Raw genomic sequence first — 16713 nt, 5'->3', positions numbered from 1 at the left:
AGTCCCCTTTCTCTCTCTCTCTCTCTCTCTCTCTCTCTCTCTCTCTCTCTCTCTCTCTCTCTCTCTCTCAAAACACACACACATACACACACACAGAACTGGACGATCAGTTTTCTAAACTCGAACCGGACGAGGAGGGACGAGCGGGGGGAGGTCCCTAAGATCCAGTATTCTTCTCTTGACCCAAGCAGTGAATTATGTACCTAGTTGTTAGTCGGTTGTTGGAGATTGCACTAGAGTGAGGAGATAACCAAAGACGAGAAAAAATAAGTAAAAAATGCACCAAAGAGCAATCGAGTTTCCTGTACAGCCGCTACAGCGTTTAATCAAGGCCACCGAAAATAGATCTATCTTTTGGTGGTCTTGGTATAATGCTGTAAGAGCCGCGGCCCATGAAAATTGAACCACGGCCCGGTGGTGGCCTATCCTATATAGTTGCCAGGGCACGATTATGGCTAACTTTAACCTTAAATAAAATAAAATAAAAACTACTGAGGCTAGAGGGCTGCACTTTGGTATGTTTGATGATTGGAGGGTGGGTGATGAACATACCAATTTGCAGCCCTCTAGCCTTAGTAGTTTTTAAGATTTGAAGGCGGACAGAAAAAAAGTGCGGACGGGCAGACAAAGCCGGCACAATAGTTTCCTTTTACAGAAAACTAAAAACATTGGATGTGAGTGATCATTGCTCCGTCAAAAATATATGCCATCAGAATGGGAGGGCCTCGATGAGGTACACCTCGCCGCACTGGGGATGAAACGGTTTTGGAGACTCTCTCTCTCTCTCTCTCTCTCTCTCTCTCTCTCTCTCTCTCTCTCTCTCTCTCTCTCAATCCAGTTATAGATCCGGTAGACCGAAGAATTTGAGGTAGCTGGATTCTTATTCGGCATGCCGGCTATTGGTCTGTCAACATTTATTAGTTGTCCCGGTTACGTCGATTTTTTTTTTTTTTTCTGTATATGGGATGGAAGGTCTCCGAGAGGAAGGACTGAAACGTTGGTCTGGCGTTGACCTCAAAGCTTTTGGAATAGTATTATCGGTCAGAGAGAAAAAATATGATTCATGTGTCGTATAACTTCATGTTATGCATTAATAAACCTTCCACTGAAACGGCTGTATCTTACGGAATCTTGAAGGCGCAGAGGATAGCAAGTAAGTTCCCTATTTTTGGAAAGCTTAGTGACTTAAAATGAAGAGGCATTTAGTAAAAAAGCGAAAATTCTTCTTATAACATCCTTTATACACTTGCATATGCTGCCTTCTGAGTCTGATGAGAAATAAATTCGTCAAGCGGTTTCATCCCGTCTGAGTCGGGCTCACCTCGTTGAATCCATTTCGTTTGGTGTGGTGTTTTTACAGAGTGATGATCACACACATCTGTTATTTTTCCTTTCTCATCCCAGGCTTCAACCCACTAAGTCGACCAGCCACCGCATACATACTTCTTAGCTTACGCTCGCAGACTCAAATCACTCCATTTTCCAAAGAAACGAACCCGGAAAGTCTCAATTGCCATGGGATTGTAGGATCCATCAGAGAGAGAGAGAGAGAGAGAGAGAGAGAGAGAGAGAGAGAGAGAGAGAGAGAGAGAGAGAGAGAGAGAGATTACTAATCGAATAAATCGCTCGTTCATTCGACCGTATGTCTGCCCGGACGAGGCTCGTTGGACTATAGATATCAAGAGTCCACATCTTATGATTGCTCCTCCATTTCAAGTGGTGTAAGGTGATACTGCGTTGATTTTAAGGTAAAAGGTTAAGGTAAAAGGTCAAGGCCAAGCTTAGGGTTGCTGGTTTTAAGCACTAGTTTTTTCTTGCACAGTGAATATTTTCTTTATCTGTCTGAATTTGCAATAAAGTGTAAGCCCCTACTCTATCTCTCGTTTCCTATTCCTACCCCGTTTCTTCTCTCCTTGTATCCATTCCAGCCAGAACCTCCCGTCCGTCATCTTCCACGTTTTACCTTCCCTTCTCCCCCTTCCCTCTCCCTGACCCATCACCCTCCCCCTGTTTTTTATCGCCCTCCCGTGATTATCTTAAGCGTGCGAGACTACCATCTGTGGGTATTAACACGTCGACCAAAGGTAAGCGGCGAAAAGATCTGCATAAAACCTTAATCTGATTTCTGACAGGTTATTTGTGCTAACTAGAATAGGTGGGGGGGGGGGTGCGTTGAGAGAGGGGTTCCTGGAGGGTAGAAGTGGAGAAATGGGTAGGGATTGACCGAAGTATGGGGGGAGGGGTGGAGGAGGGGTTTTATTGGATGGGCATGGGGTATCTTGGAAGAATGGTTGAAGGATGAGTTGCAGTCGTCATATTGGGATTTTGTATTGAGGCGTTAAATAGGATTAAAGTGCCTCCAGAAAGGATTATGAGGATTTATAGGACGTACAAAGATAGGGGAAAATAATGTGTCCAGGAGAATGATATAGTTGGATTTATACCTCTTCAGGACTGGATTATCATCCGTCGGGTGAAGCCCTCACCCACCTTGAGTGAGGTCCGAAGAACATAAATGTCTTCCTGTGGAAAAGGGAAAACTATTATTTCTCTACCGAAGATTGAGTGCTGTGAATTTATTAAAAACCTGATGTGTTTCATTTCCAATTAATTCCACTCTCTCTCTCTCTCTCTCTCTCTCTCTCTCTCTCTCTCTCTCTCCTATATATATATATATATATATATATATATATATATATATATATATATATATATATATATATATATATATATATATATATATATATATATATATATATATATATATATATATATATATATATATATATATATATATATATATATATATATATATATATATATATATATATATTATCGTGCAGTGTCAATGTACGTATGTAAGTGACTTTTGGGCTTTTTCTTTCACATTTATCGACAATGATACGCAGTTAACCATTCTGTTACGGCTAGACCTTGCAAAGGGCTCGACGTCAGTTCACAGTAGTGGCGAGAAATCCTCTCAGGTGAGATTTCTATCAGAAGTGAAATATGAGATTGGAGATGAGTTCCCGGCAAAATCTCAGCCGGGCAATTTTCGTAAGGAGGAGCAACAGACAAGAAAAAAAAAATGCCAGCAATGTAACATGAATGTGTGCATTTGAGATGTCGACACAAGATTACATAAAGTTTGCAGCCGGTGTTTCTTAAGAGAGAGAGAGAGAGAGAGAGAGAGAGAATAAGCCGCGGCAATTTTGAAAGGGTGTCGGTGTCAGAGTATACACGCCACCGGAGGGTGATAGGTATCTAGACGTTGAAATTACCACCACCAACATGGCGCACATTACACGCGTGTTCGTTTGCTTAGGTATCATATTTAGTTGTTAATATCTATTTGTACCTCCCTTCCTTGGCTGGCAGCCTTGCTCTCTAGTTTAGCTCCATATTTACCCGCGTTTGATTTCATTCAGTATGATTTTCGTTATTAGACTGTCTTAGATATATCTATTTTGTCTAAAGAAAATTTCCGATGGTTATGGTATATATTGCAACCCCAAAGTCTTTAAGAATATTTGCCAGGTCTGTCTATAAATTCCATGTAGATAAGAATTTCATTTTATTTAATTTCTTTATTTGTAACTCCATTTCAAAAAAACGTTATAGAAGATTTGAAGAGGTAAACCGTCATTGAATTTCAGTAGGAATATTAGGCTGATGTAGTATAGACGTTATTTTCATATTAACAGCAGCAGTAGCCACTGTGGAATATTAGGCTGATCTAGTATAGACGTTATTTTCTTATTGACAGCAGCAGTAGCCACTGTGGTTTTACACTTAATTTTAAATTGTTAGTGCAGTATATTAGCCAAATTTATAGATTGCATATTAATTGGAAAAGATTTGCTTTTTCATGAAATTCAGTTTTCCATAATTTTTTAAATGTTATTGTTAATATGAATGGCTTTATCCAAATATTATTACTATATAACCGGATGCAACTGCGTCATTTATTAAACTTGATTATCTGGAGGGTATTATTTAAATTTTGTTGCTCCTGGGTTATGAAATTTGTTTTTATTTACCTATGTTGTGTAGACTTTCTGGAGAAGAATAACTTATCCCTTGTGTAGACTTTTACGTATAGTGTTGCCATAACCGTAGCTGTCATTTAGATTGGTTATAGGGATTTAAACGCTCGATAATTTTTTTTTTTTTGTAATGTGATAAGAAGAGATTGTATGCTTCTAAGTTTTTACTTTTTGAAATAACAGTTAGATAATTTCCGTGATTTGGTATGTAATTTTCTGAAATTAATTTTTTTAGCTCACTTTTTTCCGGTAAGGAAGGGGGTTATGGTTAACGGGGAGGTGTTTGGTTGTCGTAAGCAGATTCGGTGCTTGAATTTATAATATGTTGGCTGGAGTTTTATACTTATTAAGCTCACGAGTCGTTGATGTATTATCCACACGTCTCTTAGTCCTCGACGGTGAATTATATTAATTTACGTTGGAGTTCCTTTAAAAGTTGCAGGATAATTTGCTATCCGTCAATTTTACAAATAAGGGTTTTGAAAAAATGTCTGATCACCGTAGAACTTTTGTGTATCATAAGAAAAATAGTGAAAATGGAAATTCTATTACTGTATCTTGAAAAATATGTAACATTGAATTATTAATATGAATGTCTTTTGCTAAATTTTATCAAAGAGAAATTCCTTTAATGTATCCCAAAGGTATTCCCCGTGCCTGACTTGGCGTGCAGTCAAGGAATTTCACCATGCAAGATATCGCTTTTGGTAAAGGCATTCTCTCTCTCTCTCTCTCTCTCTCTCTCTCTCTCTCTCTCTCTCTCTCTCTCTCTCTTTAAACCGGCGATGAAATTGTTATCGCACCATCTTGTACTTAAGATAACATAACTCTCTCTTTGACGCATATTTTTACTCCGAGTGATTTTGTCGAGTCATTGTCTCTTTTTTTTTCACTTAACCTTGACTGTTGCGTTAGGGTATTAAAAACCTCTTGACCCTGGTCTGGTCTTCATTCAAAATGGGATCTCTCGCGGTCCTGGGACATAACGTGACCGTTATTTAAGGTCATTGTGGTGCATTTAACCGTCACGGGCTCTAAGGCTGTTGCTTTTCATAAATTTCTCTTGCGAAGTTGGTTTTCTGGTTATTGAATTTTATTGCTGTTTATATTTTCATCTTCAGCTCTCTCTCTCTCTCTCTCTCTCTCTCTCTCTCTCTCTCTCTCTCTCTCTCTCTCTCTCTCTCTCTCTCTCTCTCTCTCTATATATATATATATATATATATATATATATATATATATATATATATATATATATATATATATGTATATATAATAGTTTGGATGACTAAAATTTTTCAAAATAGGTATAGACAGTACTTTGTGAAAGTGACGTATTATTTATGTGGCAAATGTGGATATTGGAGACTTCCAGTTTCTTGTTCTTATTTCTTCTTTAATTGTAAGACTTTTGGTCAAACTACTGTGCAAGAATTATCGTTAGATGTTGAAGTTCTAGTCATATACAGTATTTCGGTTAAAGAGTAAACACGATTACTTTACCTTTTCTTACTTATTAAAGAGTCTTAGTCCCAGCAATATGTATAATCCTCTCTCTCTCTCTCTCTCTCTCTCTCTCTCTCTCTCTCTCTCTCTCTCTCTCTCTCTCTCTCTCTCTCTGTTTATTAATCTGTTCCTTCAAGCAACGTTTCTCCTTGACTTTCATACCCTCCGCTACACCAACAGTCTCCCCCTCTCTCTCTCTCTCTCTCTGTCTCCCTCTCTCCCTCCCTCACCCTTACCTCCCGACCAGTCTTAAAAAAAAAACGGGCAGATGCTGCTCAAATCTCAGCAAGTGGGCAATGGGCCAATGTGTTGCACACCACGCCCATACCTGCACTTCTGTCCTTCCCCCTACTGCCCCCACCCCTACCCACTTCTCGTACGCCCATCCCGCATTCACTGCATTTACCTCCCCCCTCCCGTCCTATCCCGACCTCCTCCACCAAATACTATCTCGATCTCTCTCTCTCTCTCTCTCTCTCTCTCTCTCTCTCTCTCTCTCTCTCTCTCACTTCTGGTTTCTTCTCCCTCTGCGTGTTACTCCTTCTTTTCCTTCTCACTCGACTCCTCGACTCCTCCTCCTCCTCCTCCCTTTTCTAGATCCTAGTGTACCGGCTTTTTCGTTATCGTCGTGTCGTTGTGTTCATATCTTTTCTTGGTGTTTCGTCTCTGGATGTTGTTGATTAGTCTTTTGTTTATTTAATAATAATAATAATTATTATTATTATTATTATTATTATTATTATTATTATTATTATTATTATTATTGTTGTTGTTGTTGTTGTTGCAAATGCTGCCATAATTTGTCGTTTGTGCTTTGCGCGTCGTTGGTCAGAATCTTTAAATAGGGATTATTTTACTTTGTTCCTTTGTTTAAGTGTTGATCAATAATTTTCAATGTCTTACTTGTGTATCTCTCTCTCTCTCTCTCTCTCTCTCTCTCTCTCTCTCTCTCTCTAATAATGCAGTAAACTCTTTACAAAATAAACATTTTGCCAAGTCCATTCAAAATAACCATTTTGCTAAGTCCATCAGTCCCATTATTAGTTTTCTGTAAAAGAAAACTATTGAGATGGCTATTTTCTGTCCGTCCGCACTTTTTCTGTCCGTCCTCATATCTTAAAAGCTACTGAGGCTAGAGGGCTGCAAATTGGTATGTTGATCATCCACCCTCCAGTCATCGGACATACCAAATTGCAGCCCTCTAGCCTCGGTAGTTTTTATTTTATTTAAGATTAAAGTTAGCCATGATCATGCGTCTGGCACCGCTACAGGTGCCAACAGCACATGTCATCACGGGGCCGTGGCTGAGAGTTTCATACAGCATTATACGCTGTACAGAATACTCGATTGCGCCTAAAAAACTTCGGCGCTTTGTATATGTAAGCTGGCGCTCGTAGATTGTCCTCTTCGACGTTTTGATTAAAATAAGTACTTGAAGTTCCGCAAGACCGATAGACCCGCCATTCGGCAGAAGGGCATTATACGAAACCGGAAAAACAGAATACTGAAACAGTTCAAGTCCAAGGCTATAGCAGTTCATTCTCCCCAGGAGGTGTTATTTTGTCTTATTTTGTGTTCGGAGAAGCTGTCAGGGCTTTGCGTAAACAAACAGAATAGAGTGAAAGAGAAATCCTGCAATTTTTTGTTTTACCTTTAGTCCCTTTACAACAAAAGAGAGAGAACTAGTAGGGTAGAGAACAGTTCCTAATGAAGCCACCCGAAAAAAGGAATAATGGCAGAAAACTAGTAGGGTAGAGACTGGGGCTTAGCGAAATACCAACTGAAATAGAGGAAGACCAGTGTCACTATTATTTGCAACAGAAGTTTAAGCTGGCAGAAATCAGAAGGAAAGAGGAAGGTCTAAAACCAAACGTAGGGTGCCTGTGTTGTTTTGTCCCTTACCATAATGTCACAAGCTCCAGTGGAGAGCGATTACACAAGGTTTTCAAAGTTGGCAAGTTGATGGCTGAATCAGCCTACGTTATGAAAGGGAGTGGTAACCCAGGAGGTCTTACACATTCACATCAGACTTCTTATATGAAACTAGTTACATACAAAGAGAAGAGAAACTAGTTGTAGCAACAGAAAGAACTGTAAGAAAGAGCACTGTTCTCAAGAGGTCAACTGTTGCCATTATATAGAACGAGAAGGCATCAGTGGGTATTCATTTTGGTTGCCAGTTACTGGAACCAGATGTTTGATCCATACTGTAGCATTTTGACATTAAATGTTTTACGTGAAGATTGATAATATACGGCGTTTGTTTTCTACTTTATTTCTCCAGGCAAATATGAGATTCTGAAGGTATGGGCAGTAATTCCATATATTTGTATATCTTTTAACCCTGTTAGCATTAAATAGGAAATGTCAACAGTTCTTATTAATTGGTTGATTTTCTCAGCAATTAATTCACCAGAAAAACGTGAGTCAAAACCAGTACGTTGCGGAGATTTTTTTTTCGAACATATTAGTATGAACCCCACGTACCTTCTTCAGGAGTCTAGAACCGCCTGTTTATGTAAACGTTCGGAAATCACAGCCTCCGACAGCCTAACACTTCAACTAGCCATTGGATGGAATATTACCGCTTGAAGAACTTAATTTTAAGACCTGTAAATATGAAAATATTACTGTTTGTAAATCTTTTTTTTTTTAGCAGTTGTAAACGCAACAGTTGTAGTTTGCATGGCTGGGAATATTTACTTACGGGGAACAAATTTTTATGGAGTTGTGAATATAATAATTTCGTCGATTCGTTGTACAGAAAACTGTCGTATGGGTGGTTTAAATATTGAAGTCATTTTTCAGGTTGAGCTATTAGTTTGTTTCGATGCAGAAAATTAGGATTCTGTTATTTTTTATTAGGGCGATATACAAATTCTTATTGTATATAGCTAAAAAAACGTCATAAATAGAAGAAAATAAAAGAAAAATGACTTCCAGTTCCGCGTAATTCGTTAAATAATGTGGAATTGCAGTGGGATCCAGTAATGTAGCGATAGCTAATGAAATCCATAGTCTGAGGAGGGAAAGAAACTAAGGTTATTGGAAATTGAAGAGTAATAAGAATCAAACTGTGCGTGCTTTCGTCGGGGGGACGGGGAGGGATGTATCGCTCTGACCTCTGTATGTGTGGAGAAGGTTTTACTTGAACCTCTCACCGTCTAATTGTTGTTAAATGGTAATCGAGAAGAGCTATCCCATAAAGCAGTCAACCTACCTAAGTCATTATAGTTAATTTGACATTATTAGCCGTCCGCCTTTCGTACTTGGTTTAGCTTGAAGATCCTATCATAGCAGTCGCTTGATTTAGTGAGGGCGAGTATTGGGGAATATGATGATGAACAGTTCTCTCTCTCTCTCTCTCTCTCTCTCTCTCTCTCTCTCTCTCTCTCTCTCTCTCTCTCTCTCTCTCTCTGTCGTCACCCGACCCTACCTGTATTCCCTCCTCCCTGCTTGTTCCCAGGAGCGAAGCCAAACAAGGTACCCAGTAATTTTCTGGACGAACATCACTCCTCCTGCAGATTTAATTTGTGACTGTGTAAGAACAAGCTGTGGCCAGAGCTTTGGTGTGTTCACTTACATGCTATTGAAATAATGATGTGTGAGTCTGTTTCATTTCCATTTTTATTTGGCTTAGTTTTGTGTGCGTTAGCTGTGTTGCGTATGGTACCTGTATATTACATATGTACGAGTATGTACACATGTTACATGTATGTACAGTATGTGTATAAAATTACTTAAATGTATGTATGTATATGTTTGTGTATACATTACATATATGTATGTATGTAACTTATAGCATAAAATTTAGCAATTATCTTTCATGGGGTATCCCTGAACTAGTTGAGATAATTTATGAGCATTTGTTAAGGAAAGAAGCGATTATCCTTCATGGGGTATCCCTGGACTAGTTGAGATAATTTGTGAGCATTTGTTAAGGAAAGAAGCGATTATCCTTCATGGGGTATCCCTGAACTAGTTGAGATAATTTGTGAGCATTTGTTAAGGAAAGAAGTGATTATCCTTCATGGGGTATCCCTGAACTAGTTGAGGTCATTTGTGAGCATTTGTTAAGAAAAGAAGTGGTTATCCTTCATGGGGTATCCATGAACTAGTTGAGGTCATTTGTGAGCATTTGTTAAGAAAAGAAGTGGTTATCCTTCATGGGGTATCCATGAACTAGTTGAGATAATTTATGAGCATTTGTTAAGGAAAGAAGCGATTATCCTTCATGGGGTATCCCTGTTACCGGTTCTTAATAAGCTGAGGGTAGTTAACATTAGTTTATTAAACAGGTTACCAATTTTTTGTACAGTGTTGACGAGCCGCCATTTCGGAGAGCGGGGGAGATGCGAATGACGCTCTGGTCACGTGACGTGCTAAAACATAAACAACAGATATGATTCACAAACTTAGACAGCGTACCAAATAATATTCATACACTGACAACTTACAAAATCTAGATCACAACATTCACATATTGTTACACCCTGAACTAGTTGAGATAATTTATGAGCATTTGTCAAAGAAAGAAGCGATTATCCTTCATGGGTTATCCCGGAACTAGTTGAGATAATTTGTGATTATTTGTTAAGGAAAGAAGCTATTATCCTTCATAGGGTATCCCTGAACTAGTTGAGATAATTTGTGAGCATTTGTTAAGGAAAGAAGCGATTATCCTTCATGGGAGATCCCCGAACTAGTTGAGGAAATTTATGAGCATTTATGAAAGAAATAAGCTATAATCCTTCATGGGGTATCCCAGAACTTGATGTAATTTGTGAACATTTATTAGAGTAATAAGCGATTATCCTTAATGGCGTATCCATTTTGAAGAATGTTCGGTTACTGGCAGGTAAAGAAACAGATTTTTTCCCCTGATGTATTGTCAATGACTCGGCAATTGTAGACCTTCAGTGAGCCTTATTTGCGATAGCGCTCATTGCCGAGTTTGTGAATGTGTGCTAATGATGATATATGATGATGAGCTAAAAATCTTACCTTATTTTGTTTGGTTTATATTGAATTTTATTATCATTGTTTCTCTTATTTCGTAATGTGATGGAAGTCATATATTGTTTCACGCTCTCTTCTCGTGAGTCCTCAGAACATCCGTTGTTGTTTTCTGATAAAGGAGAGCTGATGCATTTTGTCTCAAAGAGTTTTTTTTTAGTGTACATTGTATTTTGCTTCACGGCTTTCCGCGGTTTCCTTGCCTTAGAGTTTAACTCCTTTGCTTGGTCATGCTTGTGCACAAGTTCTGCAGTGTCAGAAGTTACATGCGTCAGCGTTTCTCGCGCTATCACTCAGAAACGCAATTCATTTGTGTGTGTGTGTATGTATGTGTATATATATATATATATATATATATATATATATATATATATATATATATATATATATATATATATATATATATATATATATATATATATATATATATGTCTATATCCTGGCAACTCAGCTGTGCTAATTTTAATGGCCGTAATCCACTTAAGTTTTTCGATATTTTCCTTCTTATTACACGACTTTATTTGTAATATGCGACTTTATTAAAGTATTAATACGTCCAGTTGAACCTGTGAGTCAAGTCTTGAATTTTTTTATTAAAGTATTGATTGTTGAACCTGTGAGTAAAGCCCTGTATTTTTATTCTGATCTTATAAATTTGGATATATACTTGCATATATCTTTCTTCTTAATTACGGATTCTGTTTATCCTCTCAACGGAAGTTAATGTTATAAATTCTTAGTATTTTATCTCCAATAGTCTTGTTCTTGGGATTAGCATTTTACCTGTCAGTCCTTACGACATTCAGAACAAAGTTCGAAGAAAAAGGTAAACACATATAAATAAATATATAAATAAATAAATAAATAAATAAATAAATAAATAAATAAATAAGCATCTGAATTAAAAAAAAAGGTGTTTTTGCCCTACCTTGCCTTTTACCGGGTGAACGACGCCACCCGCCCTTCTTGCGCAAGCGTTTGTATGCGAGTTCAAGGTCATCCGCTCTCCCAAATATTTTCGGTTAAGTATAGTGCAATGTGGTACAGGCTGTCACATTTTGCGATACCATCAGGGTAGAACAATGCAAGGGAGAAAGTACTGCTTGTGGATGATCGAATTTCTAGTTGGTGGGGTGTAATCTCTCTCTCTCTCTCTCTCTCTCTCTCTCTCTCTCTCTCTCTCTCTCTGCTAAGGATAATTGCTACAGTTTTTTTCTTGGCAGTTGAAACGTCTGACTGTTTTTTCTTTGAGATATTAATGAATGTGTCGCTTTTTTGGGGTTAATTGAATTTCACGTTTTTTTTTTAGTGGAAAGATTATGGAGTCTCAGCTTTTTGTTTTGGGTGGTAATTGAATATTGTTTTAGACGTGCAAATATAGCAATGTTTTGGGTAATTGAATCATAGTTTTTTCTTATAGATTATATTATTCTTTTGCTGGAAGACGAATTAAATACGGATATAGTGCATCTGCTTGTTACAGCTGTAAAATGTCTTTTGTTCCTAAACTAAAATTTCATATTTGTCACAACGAAAGTAGGGTTAGTGACATTCTGTAGTGTATATATCGCCGTCTGATATTGTTGTTGAATAGCCAGCCTGCCAAATGCTATTGATGTAGTTACGACAGGCTACTAAACAGTTACGACAGGCTCAGTGAATATGAGCTGTGAACTTTGTGAATTGCTTTTTCTTTAGATGACCGGTAGATACGAATATATTTCATGTGTTGGTGTTCAGTTGCCTCTTAATATTTTCGTTATTATTGTACCGATTGATAATTGCCTTTTTTCATTTTTTTTAAACTGAGAAATGGCATATCTTACGATAGTCTTGCGTTTTCTGATTCGTTTATGTGATAACGCATTTTCACAATGTAGTTGGTTTGTGTGGATGAATTATCATTGGTCACATTTAGAGATTGAAAAGCAGTAAAAGAAGGAACTAACTCCAAGTCTTACATCCGTGATACATATTAGATATCAACTTCGCAGTTCCGTGGTCCGACCGGAATATTTGTGCTCACCGAAGGACTCACAAAAAACGAGAGATTTCTTGCTAAATGAACGAATCGAAAATGGACCCTAGAAAGCGAAGTCCTGTGGCCAAGAGTAATAAATCAAAGCTTGAGACTTACAAGTGTGTCTTTATGCGCCCTAGCGACATTGAATCTATCAGATTTATGGGGCAGTCTTTCGCAGTAAGGTGTTTTGCCATGATATTAGGCCCGGCCTTCCTTGATGCTCAGTTATTATTTATGAGAGAAGGTCTTCTCTCTCTCTCTCTCTCTCTCTCTCTCTCTCTCTCTCTCTCTCTCTCTCTCTCTCTCTCTCTCTCTCTCTTTCATATCAAAAGGTAGGTAGAGTGCCGGAATTTGTCCTCGCCAGAAAAGCGGTAATTAAGAAGACGATTGACAGAAACTTTTAAGGTACTCAAAAGTATAAATAAAGTAGACTGCAAGAAGCTGTTTACCTTAAGTAGTAACCAAACTTGAATTCCCGAATCTCTCTCTCTCTCTCTCTCTCTCTCTCTCTCTCTCTCTCTCCTTGTGATTACTAAATTTTCTAATAATCATGTATTATTATTAGTATTATGAATTGAATGTTTCTTATTTTTAACGGTTATTCAAGAGGCTATAAAGGCTGATTATAGATATTACAGACCTTTTTCTTCTCATGTCTTTCCAGGACGAGAACAGATTCCGCGTGGCCAAGGGAACCAAGTTCTACCGCGTGATGGCGAAGCCCTGGGACGGCGAGGACAACGCCCGAAAGGAGTTCTCCGTCTCCCGGAGGCCTGTCGAGTCTCCCCAGACGCTGTCCACCCACACGGCACTGTCCACTCATACGGCGCTGACACAGTCCTCCCCCACCCAATAGCCCAAGGCTGTTCTTGGCACCGCGGCAGGCATCGAAGGCTCCATCTGTTGGTTCTTGAAGAAGAGGTTCCACGCTGTACACCTCCACTACGTCAAGAAGTACCCCCTGTGTTCACTGTGTCCCACTTGGTACTAGGTGCGGGCTGCTTCGTGGAAGCAAAGCTCGTGCGAACATGAGGCCAAATCAGTGTAACTCCATCTGGGGTTGGAAGATGCCACGAACAGAAGGCGTGTTTTAGGGGTTTTGGCAGATTTGAAGGCCAGGTCTAATTGTGAAATTGAAATTTAAGGAAATTGTATTCCAAGGGAATAACTGGGGTTATCCTACATTGGAAAGCTGAAAAATTTAAGAATTACGAATATAATAGAATATTTTGTAATTAGTGTGAAGAAGAGGGAATGAGATATTTAGGTAGCTTAAGAAAGGTTTTATACCATTGTAGGTAAAGGACAGAAAAAATGTATACAGTAGGTAACAAAAGAAAAAAGTATTTAAAAATTCATAGACTTTAGCCTAACCCGGATTAGAGAGAAGGAAGTAAAGGTTATTCGTTGCCAAGAACTGGTTATAAACAAAGATGATAATGATAAAACCTGTACATAAATGCACTGTGTGCAGAAGCTGTTTCACCATCACAGATCGAGTGCATAATAATAATAGTAATAAAACCTCCAATTCCCGAATCCTGTCTCATTCAAAGTCGTAACAGTTCCAAGACAAGTTTTGGAAGATGAAATAAGAATAAGACTTCGAAATGACGGAAAAATACCGTTGCTGCTTTTGGAAACTTTGAAGACAGACGTTCAAGAATATAAGCTTACCATTGTAAAAGATGCAGCATTAAAGGAAACCAATGTAAAGGACTCTGAATGATTTTTATTAATATACTCTGCAGTTTGGGACCTATGACAGGAAACCATTCACTGAAAAGACCTTTTCAAGAGGACGCATTCACGGGTCAGTGCAGCATCTGAAAATTCATAACTTAATTGACAATAAAAGCTCATGGGCAAGGACGCTCCTGTCAACTTAATACATTATTAATACACGTAATAATCATACCTATTGTTATCCAATCGCAGTTGTCATTCCAATCCTGTTGAGCCTTTTCTTGATATCGTCAAGATCGAAGTATTGATCGTCAGCATCAGTCGAGAGCCCCTTCCTTTTTATCTCCTGCTGGAGCTCTGGGAAAGGAATGCGTTTGTCGTGTCTCTGACCATCAACAACAGCATCTCTCGTCGTTCCATATGAATAAGTCATTTGTTTATTCATTTGTTTGTTTTTCAGAAGTCATCTCATGTTTGTGCACATAGAACGAAAACGATTTCTTTCTGCACTCGTCAGGAAAACATTATAAGCTCTGGGAATGTCTTCTACTACTCGACGTCCCATTCTCTATTCTGTGGGAGTTTTAAAGGCTGGAGCCTTTCCTGTCCTCATCTGCAATACTGAGAGTAGTGAAGGAGTTGAGAAGCTCACGTGAAATGATACCCAAATTGGGCAATTTCCTGGTTATAGGCCAGCGTTTGCAGAGTCGGTGTTATGGTCCAGCAAGAAAGATCATCCTAAGGTACTGATAATATTCATTACTGTTTGCCTAATGATTTCCAGAAGGTCATTGTATGAAATTTTAGTTCTTGAAGTCTTGGTGAAAAAATGCATTGCTGTGTTTTCCGCCTGGTGAGTCTGAGTGTGTGTGTGTGTGTGTGTGTGTGTGTGTGTGCACGTTTTTTGGTGACATTTTCAAACTGAGAAGATGTTTGTTTTGTATTGGATGGTATTTCCAAGTACCATTGAGAGCATGTGTGTTGTTGCTTTTCACACAGTAGTGCGTTTTCGTCTTGCATTTTTTCTTTATAAAATTTTTCAAAGAAACTGAAATTTGCAAAAATATCAAACTGAGGTCGTGATGGTTGATATTTCGAAATTGCATTTTTTAACCCTCAGTTGCTGTTGGTTTTATGATTAATTCCTAAATAGCTGAAGATTCTTTTATAATGGTTGATTTCATCTGGTAATTGGTGTTAAAAATTACCTTACTTGTGTAATGTCATTATTGGAGTTTTAATAATGTTGAAAGAAGAACATCTCATGTTGGTAAAAACAAAGAAAATATAAGATAAAAAAACTATTCATACAATAATAGATAGTAGACGGGCCTATAGATAGCTAAATGGTAGGCCTAAAGAATAGATTGGGGATAAAATATAAGAAATTAGACTCCAGTTGAAGCTGGAAAGATTATAAAAAGAATGGGAGAAGTGAACACTGATGGAATTGCTATTGGCGAAACAGCACATGCGTGCGCGTATGTGCCCACATTCCGAAATTCATATTTGCCTCAACATGACGCAAAGACTCCCATATTCATATGCCCATCCACACTTGACCGAGAACGTGATGACACTCGAAGTCAGTAGCACTTCCAGAAGTTAAGGGTCTCTAGTACATGTAAAATGTCAAAATCAGCCGGATATGTGCTAATTCTAACAACGGCCACCAGGTGGTGAAATTAGAAACGGAAATTTTTTTTTTATGAAAGAAAATATGTAGTATTTTCCAAGCGGCAGAAAGAAGCAGTTGCCAGGGTTCGCGATTCATGAGGTATTCCTTTTAACCCGATGAGAAAGGTAATTACTGCGTAATTACGTAAAGGAGGTCAGTTTTGTGGTTGTTGGCAAGGAAAGCTTGCCATAACTTATCTGTGTTGAGAAGTCATGTGATATTGTGTATTTTAGTGAAAATGTTCAAAATGGAGTTTTTATAGTGCTGAAAATGATATCCTTCAAGACTGATACAACTTATTTGAACGGTGAGGCCGCGGAGTTTAGAAAATGAGGTCAGAGGTGTGTATTGGCAATGGGTCGCTTCGTAGCACGAAAAAGGCGGTTTTGAGTTTAGTTTTTGTATTTTTACATCAGCTGTTAAGTATAATATTATTTTAGTTATATTGTCGTAAGGAGTTGTCGAAATATAGCAGGCATATCACCGTGTTGACGGGCTTTAAGGACTTCTGTTTTAACAGTTATTATAAACTCGTGGCATCGGATCGATCTCGTTGGCCTCAGACATTTTTGGACAAGGTGCGTGTGCCATCTCCAGCACCCACTCAGAATGAGGCTTTGGGCATCTGTTGCGGGTGATGCCAAGTACTGAAATGAGCGGAGTGGGATTCGCGCGGCCCTTGCCGCCTCATGATTAAGAATGTGGCTATCTTGTGATCTTCAATTTTTTTCTACGTAATAGGCCTTCATTTTTTTCGTTAT

General features: G+C 38.4%; 1 protein-coding gene across 1 annotated transcript in view; it reads left to right on the top strand.

Annotated features, from left to right (window-relative positions):
- Atg17 (autophagy-related 17) overlaps positions 1-13891 on the top strand; it is a 148897-nt gene extending 135006 nt beyond the window's left edge. The window contains 1 exon segment of the mRNA XM_067132745.1: positions 13253-13891. Within this exon segment, the coding sequence (XP_066988846.1) occupies positions 13253-13444 (192 nt within the window). The 3' untranslated portion in view covers positions 13445-13891.
- Positions 13892-16713: the final 2822 nt, after the last annotated feature.

Source organism: Macrobrachium rosenbergii, chromosome 32 (assembly GCF_040412425.1).
Source record: "Macrobrachium rosenbergii isolate ZJJX-2024 chromosome 32, ASM4041242v1, whole genome shotgun sequence".
NCBI lineage: Eukaryota > Metazoa > Arthropoda > Malacostraca > Decapoda > Palaemonidae > Macrobrachium > Macrobrachium rosenbergii.
Note: the sequence above shows the minus strand (reverse complement) of the source record. Positions and strands in the feature narration are given on the sequence as shown.